Source organism: Leuresthes tenuis, unplaced genomic scaffold (assembly GCF_036924035.1).
Source record: "Leuresthes tenuis unplaced genomic scaffold, fLeuTen1.0.hap1 SCAF_7, whole genome shotgun sequence".
NCBI classification, from domain to species: Eukaryota; Metazoa; Chordata; class Actinopteri; order Atheriniformes; family Atherinopsidae; genus Leuresthes; species Leuresthes tenuis.
This window is the reverse complement of record NW_027325361.1, coordinates 23,647,944-23,662,615: the sequence shown is the minus strand read 5'-3', so window position 1 is coordinate 23,662,615 and position 14,672 is coordinate 23,647,944. Positions and strand designations below refer to the sequence as shown.

The following is a 14,672-nucleotide window of genomic DNA, read 5'->3' as shown; positions in this document are numbered from 1 at the left end:
TTGGAGTTATGTGCTTGGAGTGAACCAGTTTCTGTCTCAAAGTGTTGCTGAGATTGAAGTGTGTGGCATGGAATGGAGATGTTCTTCCTCCTGTTATCCTCCTTCTCTCTGGTCCTCTTCCTGTTGCCCTTCATGAAAGTCGGGATAGCCACAGACTTTTGAGTGCTTTTCTGGTGTGGTTCTGTTCTTTTTCTTTGACTGGGAGTCAGCTCCATCAACAATTGCCATTGCCATGATTAGGAGTAAAAACACAGTTTATAGCCCAGTGCTTTTAGTGGTGCACTAAACACGAGCCTTCAGAAATCAATTAATTCAGCTGTTGTGTGCATTGTCCCTGATGTCTGCATGATTTCAAATGGGCTGTTTTTCTTACCAATTTTTTTTGTACATTATAAAAGATGCATGGTAGCACTGGTGGAATGTAATGAAGTACATTTAAAAAGTAACTGCACATAAGTACACGAGTATTTCCATTTTTATCAAACTTTTCCTCTTCTACTCCACTACATTTTTCTGACAGCTTTACTTTGCAGTATTACATCGCCTATTTCCTAGTGAGGTTCTCAGGATGGTTTGTTTAGTAAAGCTGCAGTCAGCTCAAATGATTTGTAATTCAACCTTTATGTTGCAGAATATATGGGGAACTGTCATAAAAGAATTTGATCACTCTCAAAATTCTTGGCTAACTAAACATTCAATACTTCAGGACATACATTACAAATATACTTTTGTAAAGTAAATGTATAAAAACTGTACACAAGTTACTATTTTACTCATGTGGTTTTGATGTGGAATGAATTGTCAGAAGTCAGAATATTGGCTCCATGCTCCTGAGACCAGAACATTGTACTTTTGTTTGTTCTATGTGTTTTTTTGTGTGCACATGAGCCAAAGAGGGCAACTGACACTGAAATAAACAGGCATGCCATCAGATGGTCTAATCTCGCCTCAGACCGTGGAGGTGGCCGGAGAGAGCGGTCATTGCCTGTATTCCAACAGTAAACTGCAGTGTTGTGTTTAACTCGGTGTTGCTGTTACTCTGTTGTCTGCAGTGTTTCGTTTACATTTGTACTCTGTTGATTACCTGCTGTATGTGTTCAGTTATGTGTGCAGCTTAACAACAGGCGTTTGCTTAGTGCATATTGACTTTTTTTCTGCAAGAAAAATGAAAAATAAATAATTTTGGAAACAAGAGTGTGGATTTCATATTTAGCAGATGTAAAATATGAAGAACGGATCTGTGCCAGATCTAAACAACACGTCCTTTTGGACGTCCCGAGGCCTTCTTCACCACAGTTGAATCTCTTTCCTTTAAGTTTTTAAAGATATTAGACACAGTTCTTTCAGGAGCACGACCCTTGGCAGAAATTTCCTTGCATCTATGGCCATTTTTATGCAAAACTATGATGGCTGCACAGAGATCTGTAGAAGTAACCACTGTGGAAAACAATGATTTCAACACTATATATATCACTGAAAGCTGTGATGTGACTTCGGCTGACGTGTGTTCACTCACTCTTTCCCCCTGTGCTCATGAGATGATACCAGAATTATGTTGGCTGATCATTTTATGTCTGGACCGAGCTGGACTTTAACACAATGGAAATTCATTCTCTCACAACAACCATACTCATGGACAATGAATTTAACTATAAGTATTTAAACTTTAAGATGAGTTATATAGAACTCCTGTAGGTTTCACCACTGATTGAGGAATTTTCATTATTACATTACAACCAGTATTTAATGAACCATCAAATACTGGTTCATCAGGAATTTGACTAATTTCCAGCAAGCAGCTCCTTCACCAATAAACTTGGACAAGGAATATAAATACGATGTGAAGCAGATCTTGCACTTTTGATCAAGTGGTCACTTTAATCATTTGTAGATGATTAATACGAAGATAAAGATTACGGTTTTGTGTCTCTGGGCCATGAGAAGTGGGTGCTATTCATTTAGTGAATTACGTAATTTCTCTGTATGTAACTTGAACTTTAATATTCATTCACACATTCAGTCAAATGATAAGCTTCCAGTAACCAGGGTGCAGTCCAGTATTCTCCATTTATTACAAACGGAAATGCTTAGAAAATAATAGCAGTACAGTAAGGTGCAAATTACACTTTAGATATCTTGCATTTTTGACAAGTGGTTGACATACTTTGCCAGTGATGGTACAGAGCAACGTAAAGACTCCCAGTCAAGGGTGTTCCAACCAATAAGAATACTGAAAAATATCACAAAATTACAAATGACAGCACAATGCATTGGTTACACAGGAATGCTATGAAAGACAGGAGTGAGTCTTGAATTCAAGTTTTTCTTGCTCATTTCTAAAATGTGCCTTCTGTTTTTATTCAGGATGATGGAACCCCATTTAAATTTAAGAGACAGAGGCGATCGATAATCTCTGGACTAAAAATTCAACTGCAGAACTCAAGGTTTTCGACACCTTGAACCCAGGATGCCTAAAGAAGTAGATTTCCAAGCAAACGCATAAGTTAGGGAAAGCAGAGTCAGGGAGGGCCCAAAAGACTGTTTAAGATCAGAGGAGACGCAGCGGTGTACTGTGATGTTGCCACTGCTGGTGCCAAAATCACATCACAGGCATGAGGCCGAAGGCAACAGTGGCAAGCAAACTGAAGCTGCTCAGTTTCGACAAATACAACAGACGAGACGGACTGATCTGGCAACAGATAACTTTACTTTTAAACCACTGCAAAGATGTGCTTTTAAGTGCGAAGCACAGTCCTCGTTACAACAATCTTTTTTGCTTAAAGCAACACTAGAGACGTCTGTGAACCTTCTGACTTGTGTTCAAGTACTTTAACTTTTGTCATTCAGAAATTCCGACACTGAAACTGCCCTAAAGTTTCGGAAGGCTGAGATACCGGAGTTTTTGGTTCCCAGCCCAGCAACGCACGGTTTTCCTTTCCAGTCGTCTGACATTGCTGTGAGGTTATGACTTCGTCGTTGTGGCCTCCTCAACATGATAACTAATTTCTGTGTATGGCTGAGCGGGACTCGCACACAGAAATGAGTTCTTATGACAAAGAGCAAAAACAAATTCGACAAATTCTCTAGTGTCGCTTCAAGCGTTGAAGATGCCAACATAATGAGAGAAGCACATTTTCAATAAACTAAAAGGGATTGAAAAATTACTGAGGTGCTCAGGCTTTTATTAACTACAATCACTGAACGTTCTGGAGTGATTCCAGTGTAGCCCAGAGGGGCTGTGAACAGTATTATCTGGAAGCTACTAACAAACAATATGAGATGAGGTTACCGTAATCCATTAGTGTATGTAAAAGCTGAGAATAAATCATTCCCAGAAACACTGCGAAAGGCTTACTTCTTACTGTGGAAACAAGGACGAGCTTCAAACCATGTTTGTTTCTCTGCATATTCTATAAGGATATGCTTTCAAAATGACATTGCAGAGGTCTGTGCTGATAAAGAGCAGTTTAAACAATATATACATTAAGTATTTATAAAGACCCTCAAATAACTTATACTTAAGGCTGCCTGCTGGAAAAGACAAGTGGTCACAAAAAAAAAGAAGTTGTTTCAGTAAGAAACTTGCCTCGTATGTGCCAGCACGGCCATTTCTTTTTCCAGGACGTGCAACTTTACGTTCGAGCTCAGGTGACTCACGCTCGCTTCCTTATCAGAACGGGGAAATGTTACATCTGCTCAGCACGTCAAGAGAAATGCAATCCTGCTCACAACAAAACAAGTTAGTCCGAATCGAGATGCTCAAGTCAAAGGAAAGGGTCAGTCACGCATGGGTTGGACAGGTGTGCCACTGGTCAGCCAGTATGCTACGTTAAGGCCAGAGGGAAATCATCAAAGCCGAACTGCACTGTAATGACACCCCATGTTTTAATAGTAGTAAGGAAGAACACACTCTAACCAATATTTCTTAAATTAGTGAAAAGGTGATGGTTGGATGACTGCGGAGCACCTATGTATTTGGACACGTGCAGTCTGCCTCACAGGTCTGCAGTTGGCGGCGTGCCCACATGTCCCGAAGACAGACACACAGGTCCTAACAGTCACCACTGCACTGGGATCCGTCCAGGAGGGAGGACACGAGAAGGAGACTCTTCTTACAGTTTGTGTCGTGGGAGGTCACCGTGATGTCCCCTGATGACCCCGTCGTCTCTGCTTACGAGCTCTCCAGAGCATCTAGAACTTTCATGATCTGCTGCTTGATGACCTTTGTGGCATCGCCTGCGTTGGGTATTAAATATCTGCAGAAGAGGAAAGTATTAGTTAGCACTGGGGAGACACTGAAAATGACATTTACCTGCATTAAGTAACCGTAAGGTTTGATTTCTTGACTGTGCAGAAAGATCTTGCTGTCTCAGACTTCTGTTGTATTGTGAAGCTTTACAATTACAACTGCGATGTCTTATCATTTCATCAAATGCAAAACCATTTTTGCTCTCTCCTAAACCTGAGTTGTACTTCTTAAATTCTTTTTCAAATGTGAAACTAAAGCACTGCACTAATACCCCATATTTAAAGTACAACTGTGACTTCAGGACTTTTTGGTAAAGAGCTCAAATAAAAAGACAAGTTCTGAGAAGATGGAATGCAAGATTAAAAAAATAAAAAGGTATTTAAAAGACAGGAAAAAGAATCACTGCTTTACAAATTATTTCCAATTTGCATCTCATCAGTAAGATGTTTGTATCCGTAGATGAGCACCTCTCGACCGCCGATATCTCCACTGCAGCTGAATTGTTGCTCCCGAACTTGAATGTGATGAGTTCTGGGTGCTTCTTTTTGGATGTGATCTTCACCACAGAGTTCAGTGCTTGTCTGGACTGGATGTATGCGAAGCCTTTCCTTGAGGCGATCTCTCTCAGGCAGTACATGTGAGTCGCTGTGATCAACAAGTGACTGGAAGCAAGAACAATACCAAACCGAGACAGAGGTCAGCATTCGAAGAGTCATCAGTTCCTACATTTTTAAGGCAGTTGAGATTAGTCACGTTTAAAATGCAACTTCCTCCTTTCTTTAAAATCATGTGATCTGTACTCCTACACCCCCAACAGGAAGTAGAGTTGTGTCAGAGTGTCATGTGAGAGCAAAAGTTTTATCACACATTCCCAAATTCATTCAAACAGTGAGCTGTCGAACTCACCTGGGGAACATGTGACCAGTTTCTTTCACCTCATTACATGGAATGTGATGTTTTACATCTGGTTTGTTTATCCAGGTCTGAATATTGACGATCTCCTTCCTGTCATCGTCCGACATGGACGAGCTGTCAATCTCATCTGGGGGAACATCAGATAACAGTTTTCATTCTGTTTCTCAGAATTAAAAGCATACGTTTCAAACTGCAGCTGCATTCCACCAGCGCTCACCTGTGTCGTACTCTTCTTCGTCAGCAATACTGAAGACAGGCTTCACTCCGCGGTAAGGTTTGCCGACGCGGTCGCTGCTGCTCACGTGTCTGTTCATAGAAGGCAGCAACACAAGTTAGACTGTCAGTAAAGGCACCGAACACATATTTACATATGAAAACACATAACAGCAGGTTCGCACACAAACAGCAATGGCGTGAAGACCTGTAGACAGCAGTGAAAATCATGAGCCCGCTACTGCCACAAGTTATGCTGTTAAATATAAAAGTTAGAGGTCAAATGAGAAACTCCTTATTGGTGTCAGGAGTAACACATTGGTGCTTTAATGACATCCAGGGCTATTGGCAGCAAATTATAGTTTTTCTGTTTTTGACAGCCCCGTTTATCATGTGAGAAAAACAACAATGTAAATGGAAAGACAGACCGCATCATAAAAGCAGACAGAGGTGAAGCCGACATTTGTCCTAAAATGTCTCCATCACTCAGACAGGAAAGAGAAGACAGCCTCAGTATGTTGTGGATATGAAGAAGACTCGATGCTTCCTCAAAAGCTGCCGAAGCTCCAAATGTTGTTAGTGAAAGCATGAAAAACAGATCTTAGGAAATACACAGCCTGCCCGGACTGTATGGGATCGTGTGGTGGTGTTATGAGTGAGCGGAGTAGGCAGAGATGCTGCTACTAAGCATGCGTTAATGTGGCAAAGTCTGCTACCATCCTAGTGACTGGTGGGGGTCTACAGCCGCTGGACATGCTCGTGACAAACAGCTCGATGTTTGGGAACTCTTACCGATCTGGAACCACCTTCTCTGGCCAGGGCAGATTGAAAGATATTCTAGTGTGGAATAAGGCACAAGGGACTTTAATTTGAATTTAATTACAACAAAGGTTCAAAACTCAGTTTTGGTTAGATTCATCAGAGTGAAAAAAGGTATTTTTTGATGGCCCAGTTGCTATAAATCAGTCCAGTCTACATCTCATGACCAAGTTTAGTTGTGTAAGAAGAGGCTACGGCGCTCACAGCACATGTTCAATCGGGTTGAAAGATGAGTGGACCGTGAAAGAAAAAGTAGAAATAGCTCCAAACAACTGCCACTTATTCATTTAGCATCAAACATGAAATATTTAAGACTTGTTTGTAGATGCACTTATGTTGTTTTATAATCTCATTCAATATTTAGTTTGTCAGAGGGCTCACACATTTAAAATCTTGCCATATTCCAACATCAAACTGCTATTTTACAAGTTGAAAATACAAAGTAAGATTTAAACCCAGACTATTTAAAAAAAGTAAAACAGTAAGAGTGTGCTGCAGTGTAGGTGCATTGAAAGCCTCTTAATGATGAATTTAGAGGAACCCACCTGTCTACAGGGGTGGAGGTGTTCTCAATAAAGCTGATCATCTTCTCCTTTACATTAACCGACTTAGACTTGAGAGCAAAAGTCATTTTGTTGACCAGGGACTTGACGCCTTTTCCGTCTCCAGGGCTGCTCAGAGACTCTCCCTGCAGTGCCCAAAAAGAAAGAATAAGCAGAAGAAATCTTCAATGGACAGCAAACTGTGTCTGTGACGTTAGCCATGAAAAACTTGCTTTGCTTTCTGGCCACTTACATCAGCTGAGCTGAGGCTGCTGTGAGATCCAGATGTGCTGACAATCCAGTTGACATATGATGAGTCGAGGCCCTCCACATTCATGTCCACCAGGTGCTTCTGGAGAGCTGAAAGAACACGTTTCAAAGAATTTTCATTCCTCCGAAAATAGCAGCAGTGCATCGTTGTCTGAGAACCAGATATCTACGCATTTCTGAATGTTTTGGACACACTTTGGAAAAGCATTTGCACATTTCTTACGAGTCATTTTCCCTGCCTGTATGATTTTTTTTTCCCCCCTGTCGTTATTAAAATGATTTTATTGACTATGTCTTTGTAATCAGTATTTAAATTTTGGCTGCCATAGATTTCATTTAGTTACACCCCCCACCACCACCAACTAGAAGCTGTTTGTTTGCGAGAGCATTTGATGAATTATTAACATATGTAGAGCTCTATTAGTAGCCACTGCATTGCATCACTGGTTCTCTGCTTGACTACATCACAGACTAAAATATTTTGTAAGTAAGAAAGGTCTAAGCATGACAGGGGCCCGCATCATTTTGTAATTCTAGCAGATTGTTTCTAAATCTAAAACCATGTGGAAGTACACGGGTTGTGTAAACTGAACAGTTACATAATGTAGAAACATTATAAATAAATAAATCAGGACAACGTGTGTACACATCTCAGTATTTCCACCTACGTACCCATGAAGCCTCCTTTGGCGATGCTCACGTATTCTTTGTTTTTCTGGAACAGAGAGACTTTATTAAGCAAAAATGCAAACAAAGATGGTGTGAAAACTGACGGATATAAACAGAAAAACAGCAAAAACAATGTAACTTGTTCTGCTGTCCTTCCAACTAAAGCTTAATCATTCAGTAGTAAAGACAAATGTAATCTTTGTCTCTTGGTTGGATAAATACTCTGAGGTGCAGAGTTCCATTCCATGTTCCTCACCTGTAGAAAATGTGCCAGCACCATGTTCATGTACATGTCCTCCTCTTCTCTCCCGCTGCCCATGAAGCACAGGTGCTCTCCGCTGGCGATGGAGCCCGACTCTAAAGACTGCTTCTGAGTCTCCAAGAGAGACTTCACAGAGAGAGCAAACTCAGAGGGGTTCTGGAGCATCTGTGGGACAAAAAGGATGCATATTTGTTACATTCACACACATTTTCATACATGATCAATATTGTCACCATCTCTCACCAGGTCGGAGTCCAGGTGGAAAGCTGTGGACAGGTGCCCAGCATTGTACTGCTCTGCAGGCCGACAGTCCACCACAAAGAAACGAACCCCATCCTAAAGAGCAAAACCCACCTTTATCGCATTATATATTCCCACAAGACTTGTTTGGCAAAGGTTACAGATTTCCTGGTTGATGATGGTTAAATGTGCACGTGTCACTGACCTGCTGCAGCTGGTTGGCCTGCAGGATTTCAGGGACAGACACAGGGAGGCACAGAGCCTGACTCAGGTCAGTGTCCTCCTCTTTAAGAGCCACCAGGCTGCTACCAAACAGATTCTGATTCATCTACCAGGATGAAGAGGGAAAACACACAATTAGCTCTTTTGTGAAGCTTCCTTATCATGACAGCTTCTTCACAGCAGTCTCATTTGCCCTGAGCACGACTCTGTCGTACAAAAGCTCTACCTTTCTGAGTGACAGGGGGGTTTTGCTCTGGTAATACTGAGCCAGTGAAAACAAATCTTCAATGTCCTCTGCTTCCAAGAGAGAAGGAGATGCCTCCAGCATTTCTGTGACAAAGGAAAACTTCTTTAAACCCAGTTTCAAAGAAATATTGAACAAATCCCTAAAACAAGATGCCAGGAAACCAAACTCACTGATGATGTCTTCTTTGCTGTCTCCTTCTTGTGTAAGGATGGTCTCTCTGAGGGTGGTTTCAAATGTACATTTAGAAGAGTGGAAAAAAGAAACTTGGTGTAGTGCGTACCATGCGTCAACAGTTACGTACTTGGCATTGACGAGGATGATGAGCATGAGGAAGAAGATGAGGAAAGGATCAGCCTGCTGGAGGTAAGAGTCCCACAAGGTCTGGGTAACTTCAGGAAGGCAGTGACTGGAAAAGAGACTACCCATCTATGGAGGAGAAACAGACAGACACGCAGCTCAGATATGGCCATAATGCATTTAGAGTAACAGCTGTGTGGAAAAAGAAGTACGGTCTTACCCAGTGGATGGCGTAGGAGTCAGGTGTGATCTTTTTAGTGTCGAGGAAGGAGCAGAGCTCCGGCTCGTGATACTGCAGCAGCAGTCTGTAAAGGTGGAAAGGTCGACCCTTCGGCACACAGTCTCTGAAACGTGCACACATTGCAGATATTAAAGTTCAAGTTCTTCATATGAGGGGGGAATGCAATGGACGACAATGTCGAGGTGATTCACCTGGGGATGTATTTGTTCATGATAGCGTAGAAGCAGTTGTAAAGGTCGCTGCGGGGTAGCTGAAGGCCCAGCAGTGGTTTGAGCAGGTGCGGCCAGCTGAGCTCCGGGGTGAAGGTAATGTTACGAGACTTGCAGTAGAAAGTGATGACTGACTCTACATCGGACACCATCTCACTCGTGTCTTCATCTGAAGCTCCCAGCTGGTCTAAACATGACACACAAGACGGGAAGTGTTTTAATCGTCACGCACACGCATATCCACCCACATTTTGCATCCTTTTCCCTGCTTCCTTTTCTGAAACTTACTTTTTTTTTAAAGGTTCATTTCTAAACTATTGCTATGAAGTCGAAAACTTTAACCTGATAACTTTTTTCCCCCCAGGATGACTACGTGGGTGTCTTGTTTTCAGTCTGTTTAAGACTTTCAATTTTGAGTCTCGCTAGACCTAACTGATGTCAGAATGACATGAACTAATCAAAGCCTCATCTTTCTGAGAACTTGGTGATTTTATCAGTCAGACAGTCACTGCAGGTCACCCAAATGTTGCCTCAAATCATACTTTAAAGAAATATTCTCTTTTCAATCAATCACATTTGTCTTTTATTCCACCAATCAAGATAAGAGATTATAAATAATCATTTTAAACAGGTTAATGCTGTCTGTTTTCATATCACAGGTTTGGTTTTATCCTAACTGGGATCTCTGTTTCGGGATATTCATTCCCTTCATCTTTCTGTGCCAACTATACATTTTCGTGACTCAAAGTCCAAAAAGCAGAGTTGCATCAAGAAGCAAACCAATTTACTCACCGATCAGCTGTTGACTGCGGTTGTGAATGAGCGTCTGTTCTGGTAAATCCAGGACACCGTCCCAGGGAGACAGGCTGTCTCCTTTCCCGGAGACGTTTAGAGCTATCTGCCAACACAAAACAAGACTCGCTGCTAAACATGGAGCCCCTCAGTGATAACAGGACCCTTCATAAACAAGCACCAAAGTCTGCGGATGCATACGTAAACGGACTATGCAGAGACAAAACCCACCAACCTCTGTAATACCAAAACTTATCGTCTTGGCAAGACAACTGGCTTCAGTTGTTTACCAGCTGAGAAAGAGACGGTAAAATAAACAGAAAGGTTGACATGTTCAAATACCAGAAAAAGAAGCAGATATGAGATGGAAATTAAGAAGAAAAAGGGAGAAATACTGAACGAGACAGTTGGTCCGACCTCGGCATTTATGAGAATTCAACAAAAACAACAAAACAGTTTAATTATACAGACGTTTTTCTTCCCATGAGGTGTTACGGCTTTGTGCACAGCCTCTCCTGAAAACTCAAGAGCCATTTTAGCCATTACATCTGCTCTAAATCAATTACCAATATAAAAATGGTAAAAATCTTTAAAAAGTACTTTACCAACATCTGAATGGTAAAGCCTTCTTACTACAGTTACCAAACAGCTTTCAGAGGCTACATGATATTGATAACTTTTAAATTTGCTATCTTAAAAGCCTAATTTCACAGAGTGGTGTTTCCCGATAAACTAAAACAGAGCAACATGTCTGATAGCGTTTTCATACCATGAAAATAAAGTACTGACAAGTAACATTTCTACAGGGCCGAACTGTGTGAAAGCTATACATTCAGTACAGAAAAGCATTAAAGCCAAATGTACAGTTTGAAAAAGAAAAGAAGCGGAGGTACAGCGCAGTGAAAGCCATTAATCACAGTCCTTTAAATAAATCAATTCAAATAATTACATACAGACCTCAGGGCTGGAGCGATGAGATACACTGTTCAAGGCTTAGTGACGACTTGACGAGCAACATTCTGAATCAGCTGCAGCTGTCTGATCCATCTTTTCGGCAGACTAGTAAATACACTATTACAGTAACCACGTCTACTGAAGATTAATGCACGGAACAGCTTTTACAAATCATTCCGGCGTAAGATTAGTTCTTAAATCCCTGAAATATGCTTCAGGTGATAGTAGGTTGACTTCATAGCCGAGTTCATAACATGAATCAGAAGGAGCATGTAAATGTTAAATAAAAGAGGCCCCAGAATTAAACTCTGCGGAACTCCGCATGACATTTTTGTGTGCTCAGATGCGTGATCGACTAAGTTTACATTGTTAACATGGCAAAACAATTGTAGGAATGTAGTTTCAGACAGAAATTAAGCCGTAACTGAAGGTGTGTCATTAAGAGGTGATAGTTGTGACATCATTTGAACATGAAAAGCTGGTTTTTCCAGTATACTTACTTTTACAATAAAGACTTAGTATCAGGAAAGAGCCTCTAACATACATTAAGGCTAATCTAATGAGAAATGGTGATACACTTAGTGTAAATGCGTCCAGAGTAACCACTTGTGATCAGAAGTTACTCATCCACTCTATGTGCAAATGTCTACAATGCAATCAGCCAACTGTGGTGGGCAAGAAATACCACATTAGTAGTAGGTTCAGTAATGTTTCAGCAAAAATTACAAATTATACTCAGCAACCTTAACAATATCATTATTATGTCACAATAATGGCTTTACTTTGACAATATTTCAGTAGCCTTCGTTCTAACAAAGATGCAATACGTAAGAGAAGTAAAAGAATGCATTTGTGATGTTGCAGTGCTGAGTAAAGACGCATCTCTGCTAATTAGGGAAACACAAAATCTCAGTGCTTTTCATTCTGTAGTCAGTCTGAACAGTATCTAATAGTCTGAAGAAAAGGCTGAAAATGGCAAAACATGTGCTCATAATAAACAGCAACTTTACTGCCTTTGGAAAAGGCCGCGTGCACTTCCTCAACTGATACCAGAAAAAAAAGTGAACCAATCTCACGCTTCCACAGACAGAACTGACTATTAACAGGAAAAAACTGGAATGACAGTTCACAAATACATAAATTTACTCGTCTGCAGCTTGACCACCGACAGTTGTCACTTTCTAGGCAATTTCTTGTCATGAGTTGTGTTGAACTGGCTAAAGTGGATAAAACTCTGCACCACAGATAGAAACGCTGATGTCACATGCCAGCGGGTAGCGTCATACTCCATTCAAAAGTCAAATCAATTCTGATGGCAGAGGGTGGTGCATTTAATAACAAACCGGAAATCAGATTTTCCAAATTCAACTGGGAAAATAAATAAATAAGCACATAAAGGATATAAATTAGAGGTCAGTTTCCATGGCTGGATATAAAACATTAAACAAAGTTCTGACAGAGCATGATCCGCTCATTTATATAATAAGTTAAGTGAGCTTTAAATCTGCTGATGAGAATTTGCTTTTAAACAGTAAAACATGATTTTAGCATAAGAATTTTTTTCTTTTTTCATAATATACCCCCTTTTACAACATCCTGCACATCTGGACCGCTTGACACAAATGAGCTTCTCCTGGACACTTTTCAAACTTGCTTCTCACCTTCCACATCTTGGCTCGATGCTGAGTTGACTGCTCCTGGACTTGAACGATGCCCCTCTCCATCTCCATGTCCGAGCCACCAGAGTCCAGAGCCTCAGCTAGATCCTGGTCCCTGAGGAAGGGCCCATGACAGCACACAGTTACAACAATGAGACATTTCCCACAAAGCAACAACAAAGCTTTTCACCGCCAAATCATTTTCTGATCCAACTAGTTTCACATATAACCCAGAACTTAAATTTACACAGTGAGTTTAGAGAAAAAGTAGTGTCATGCTAATTAGTAGCTGTGCCTTCATGTAAGTAAATAACTATTCCATTGATGACTTTTTACACATTTAAATTCTTCTATGTAAAACGGTGAAACATTGTGGGATTTGCTGTTTTTTTCTCACTAAATCTGCTGGATATTAACTGCAGACAAGTTACAGTTGTGGTCATTAATCTGGAGTTGAAAACAGAGAGGACATATGATGTCAGTCATCAATATAATGACAATGGTAATAATCATGAAAATAACAACTATAATTGATGTTGATTAACTTGTTTGCTCTAAGAAATCCTATAGTTTTCCAGATTGGAAGATAACAATTTGAGGTTTTCCTTGACATTCTCAGAATGTGAATCACTTTTTCTACATCAGCTGGACAATTCAATCGGAGTCTTTTCCAAGGACACGATGACACATGACGATGTGGAAATTATAAAGCCATTCATCTCCACAGCTCCAGAAAAAAAGTTTTACATTAAGTCTTGGCAAATGAAATACTCTTCTGACGTTACCACACACTCACTTACATAACGTAAATTGAATGAATGGGAGTGTAACACAGAACATGACAACGAAAGAGTGGGTTAGGTTTAGGACCGAGATTGGATGTAGGAAAATCGAAGCTAGCTTTTAGCGTAGTGCTGAACAAGCGCTGTCTTTAAACTTGTCAGTGAGTCGAAGAAAGTGATCAATATTTTCGATGACAGACAGATATGTCTCAAAAGCACCCTGGTCACGGTATCCATCTTAGTTCCTTGGCAGTTAATCTATGACAAGCAACTTAGCTATTTGTTATTAGCTGGCTAGCTAACGTTACCGAAAATGATTTCAAAACAACATTCACCGTCAGCAGAGCAGACCAGAAACCAAAAAACACTTTTAGTTACTTTACATTGAAAGCAACGAAATTAAGCCAACGCGGCTTTTTGACAGCCGAAATAATGCCTCTAGTTCTGTTAGTCGGACAACAAATTGTCTCACCAGCTGCCCTGAAGAGCTTCCTCCACGGCATCCGCCATTGTTGTGTTGACAGAGACACGTCACGTACCGTCAACACGGCCGATATGTCGTACATAGTTGTCACTAATGAGCAACCGAGATCGCCTGTTGAGTGAAAAAAGACTTTAAGATGCGACTTGTGAAACAGAATGCACTTACTAGAATTACACAGTAAACCAGCTGATGATGTGCAACATATGCTGACTGAGATGTGTATTTAATACGGAAACTATTATTCAGAGTCAGATTCAGATATACCTTTTTAATCCTGAGGATTAAATCCTAAATGGGTGGATTCAGTGGAGTTTAAATACAGGATGCACGTCAAACCTTTCTCACAGTAAACATTTCAGCTTGTTATGCCAAGGAATGTCCTGTTGTTTTATAAACTTTTTAAAATAGCTTTGATGACATGGCAGTGATGAATATTACCAGGACCATAATGGATGCTGACACTTACGGAAACCAATGATTTTTTTTTTTTAAATAAATGACAAAATTACACAAATCACCTGAAAGAAGAACTCCTGAAGGCGTCTCACTTTGTGTGATGATGTGTATATAAAAAGTGATCAGGTCTGAATACTGATTTTCAATCAAA

The 14,672-nt window shown here is 40.6% G+C and overlaps 1 protein-coding gene across 2 annotated transcripts; it reads right to left on the bottom strand.

Annotated features, from left to right (window-relative positions):
• Window positions 1–2,048: 2,048 nt before the first annotated feature.
• On the bottom strand, window positions 2,049–14,137 carry tbc1d23 (TBC1 domain family, member 23). Of its 2 annotated transcripts, XM_072390048.1 has the most exons (19): window positions 14,054–14,137; window positions 12,803–12,914; window positions 10,188–10,293; window positions 9,378–9,582; window positions 9,166–9,289; window positions 8,950–9,074; window positions 8,819–8,865; window positions 8,628–8,731; window positions 8,385–8,507; window positions 8,183–8,275; window positions 7,934–8,104; window positions 7,681–7,723; window positions 6,992–7,098; window positions 6,742–6,884; window positions 6,170–6,214; window positions 5,382–5,470; window positions 5,156–5,291; window positions 4,717–4,911; window positions 2,049–4,256 (listed from the first exon to the last, which is right to left on the bottom strand). In XM_072390048.1, exons 1-19 carry the CDS (start codon window positions 14,089–14,091, stop codon window positions 4,172–4,174), a joined length of 2,091 nt encoding a protein of 696 aa, XP_072246149.1. In that variant the 5' UTR covers window positions 14,092–14,137; the 3' UTR covers window positions 2,049–4,171. The 2 variants fall into 2 exon arrangements, with proteins under 2 accessions (XP_072246149.1, XP_072246150.1); XM_072390049.1 differs by lacking the exon at window positions 6,170–6,214.
• Between the last annotated feature and the right edge of the window lie 535 nt (window positions 14,138–14,672).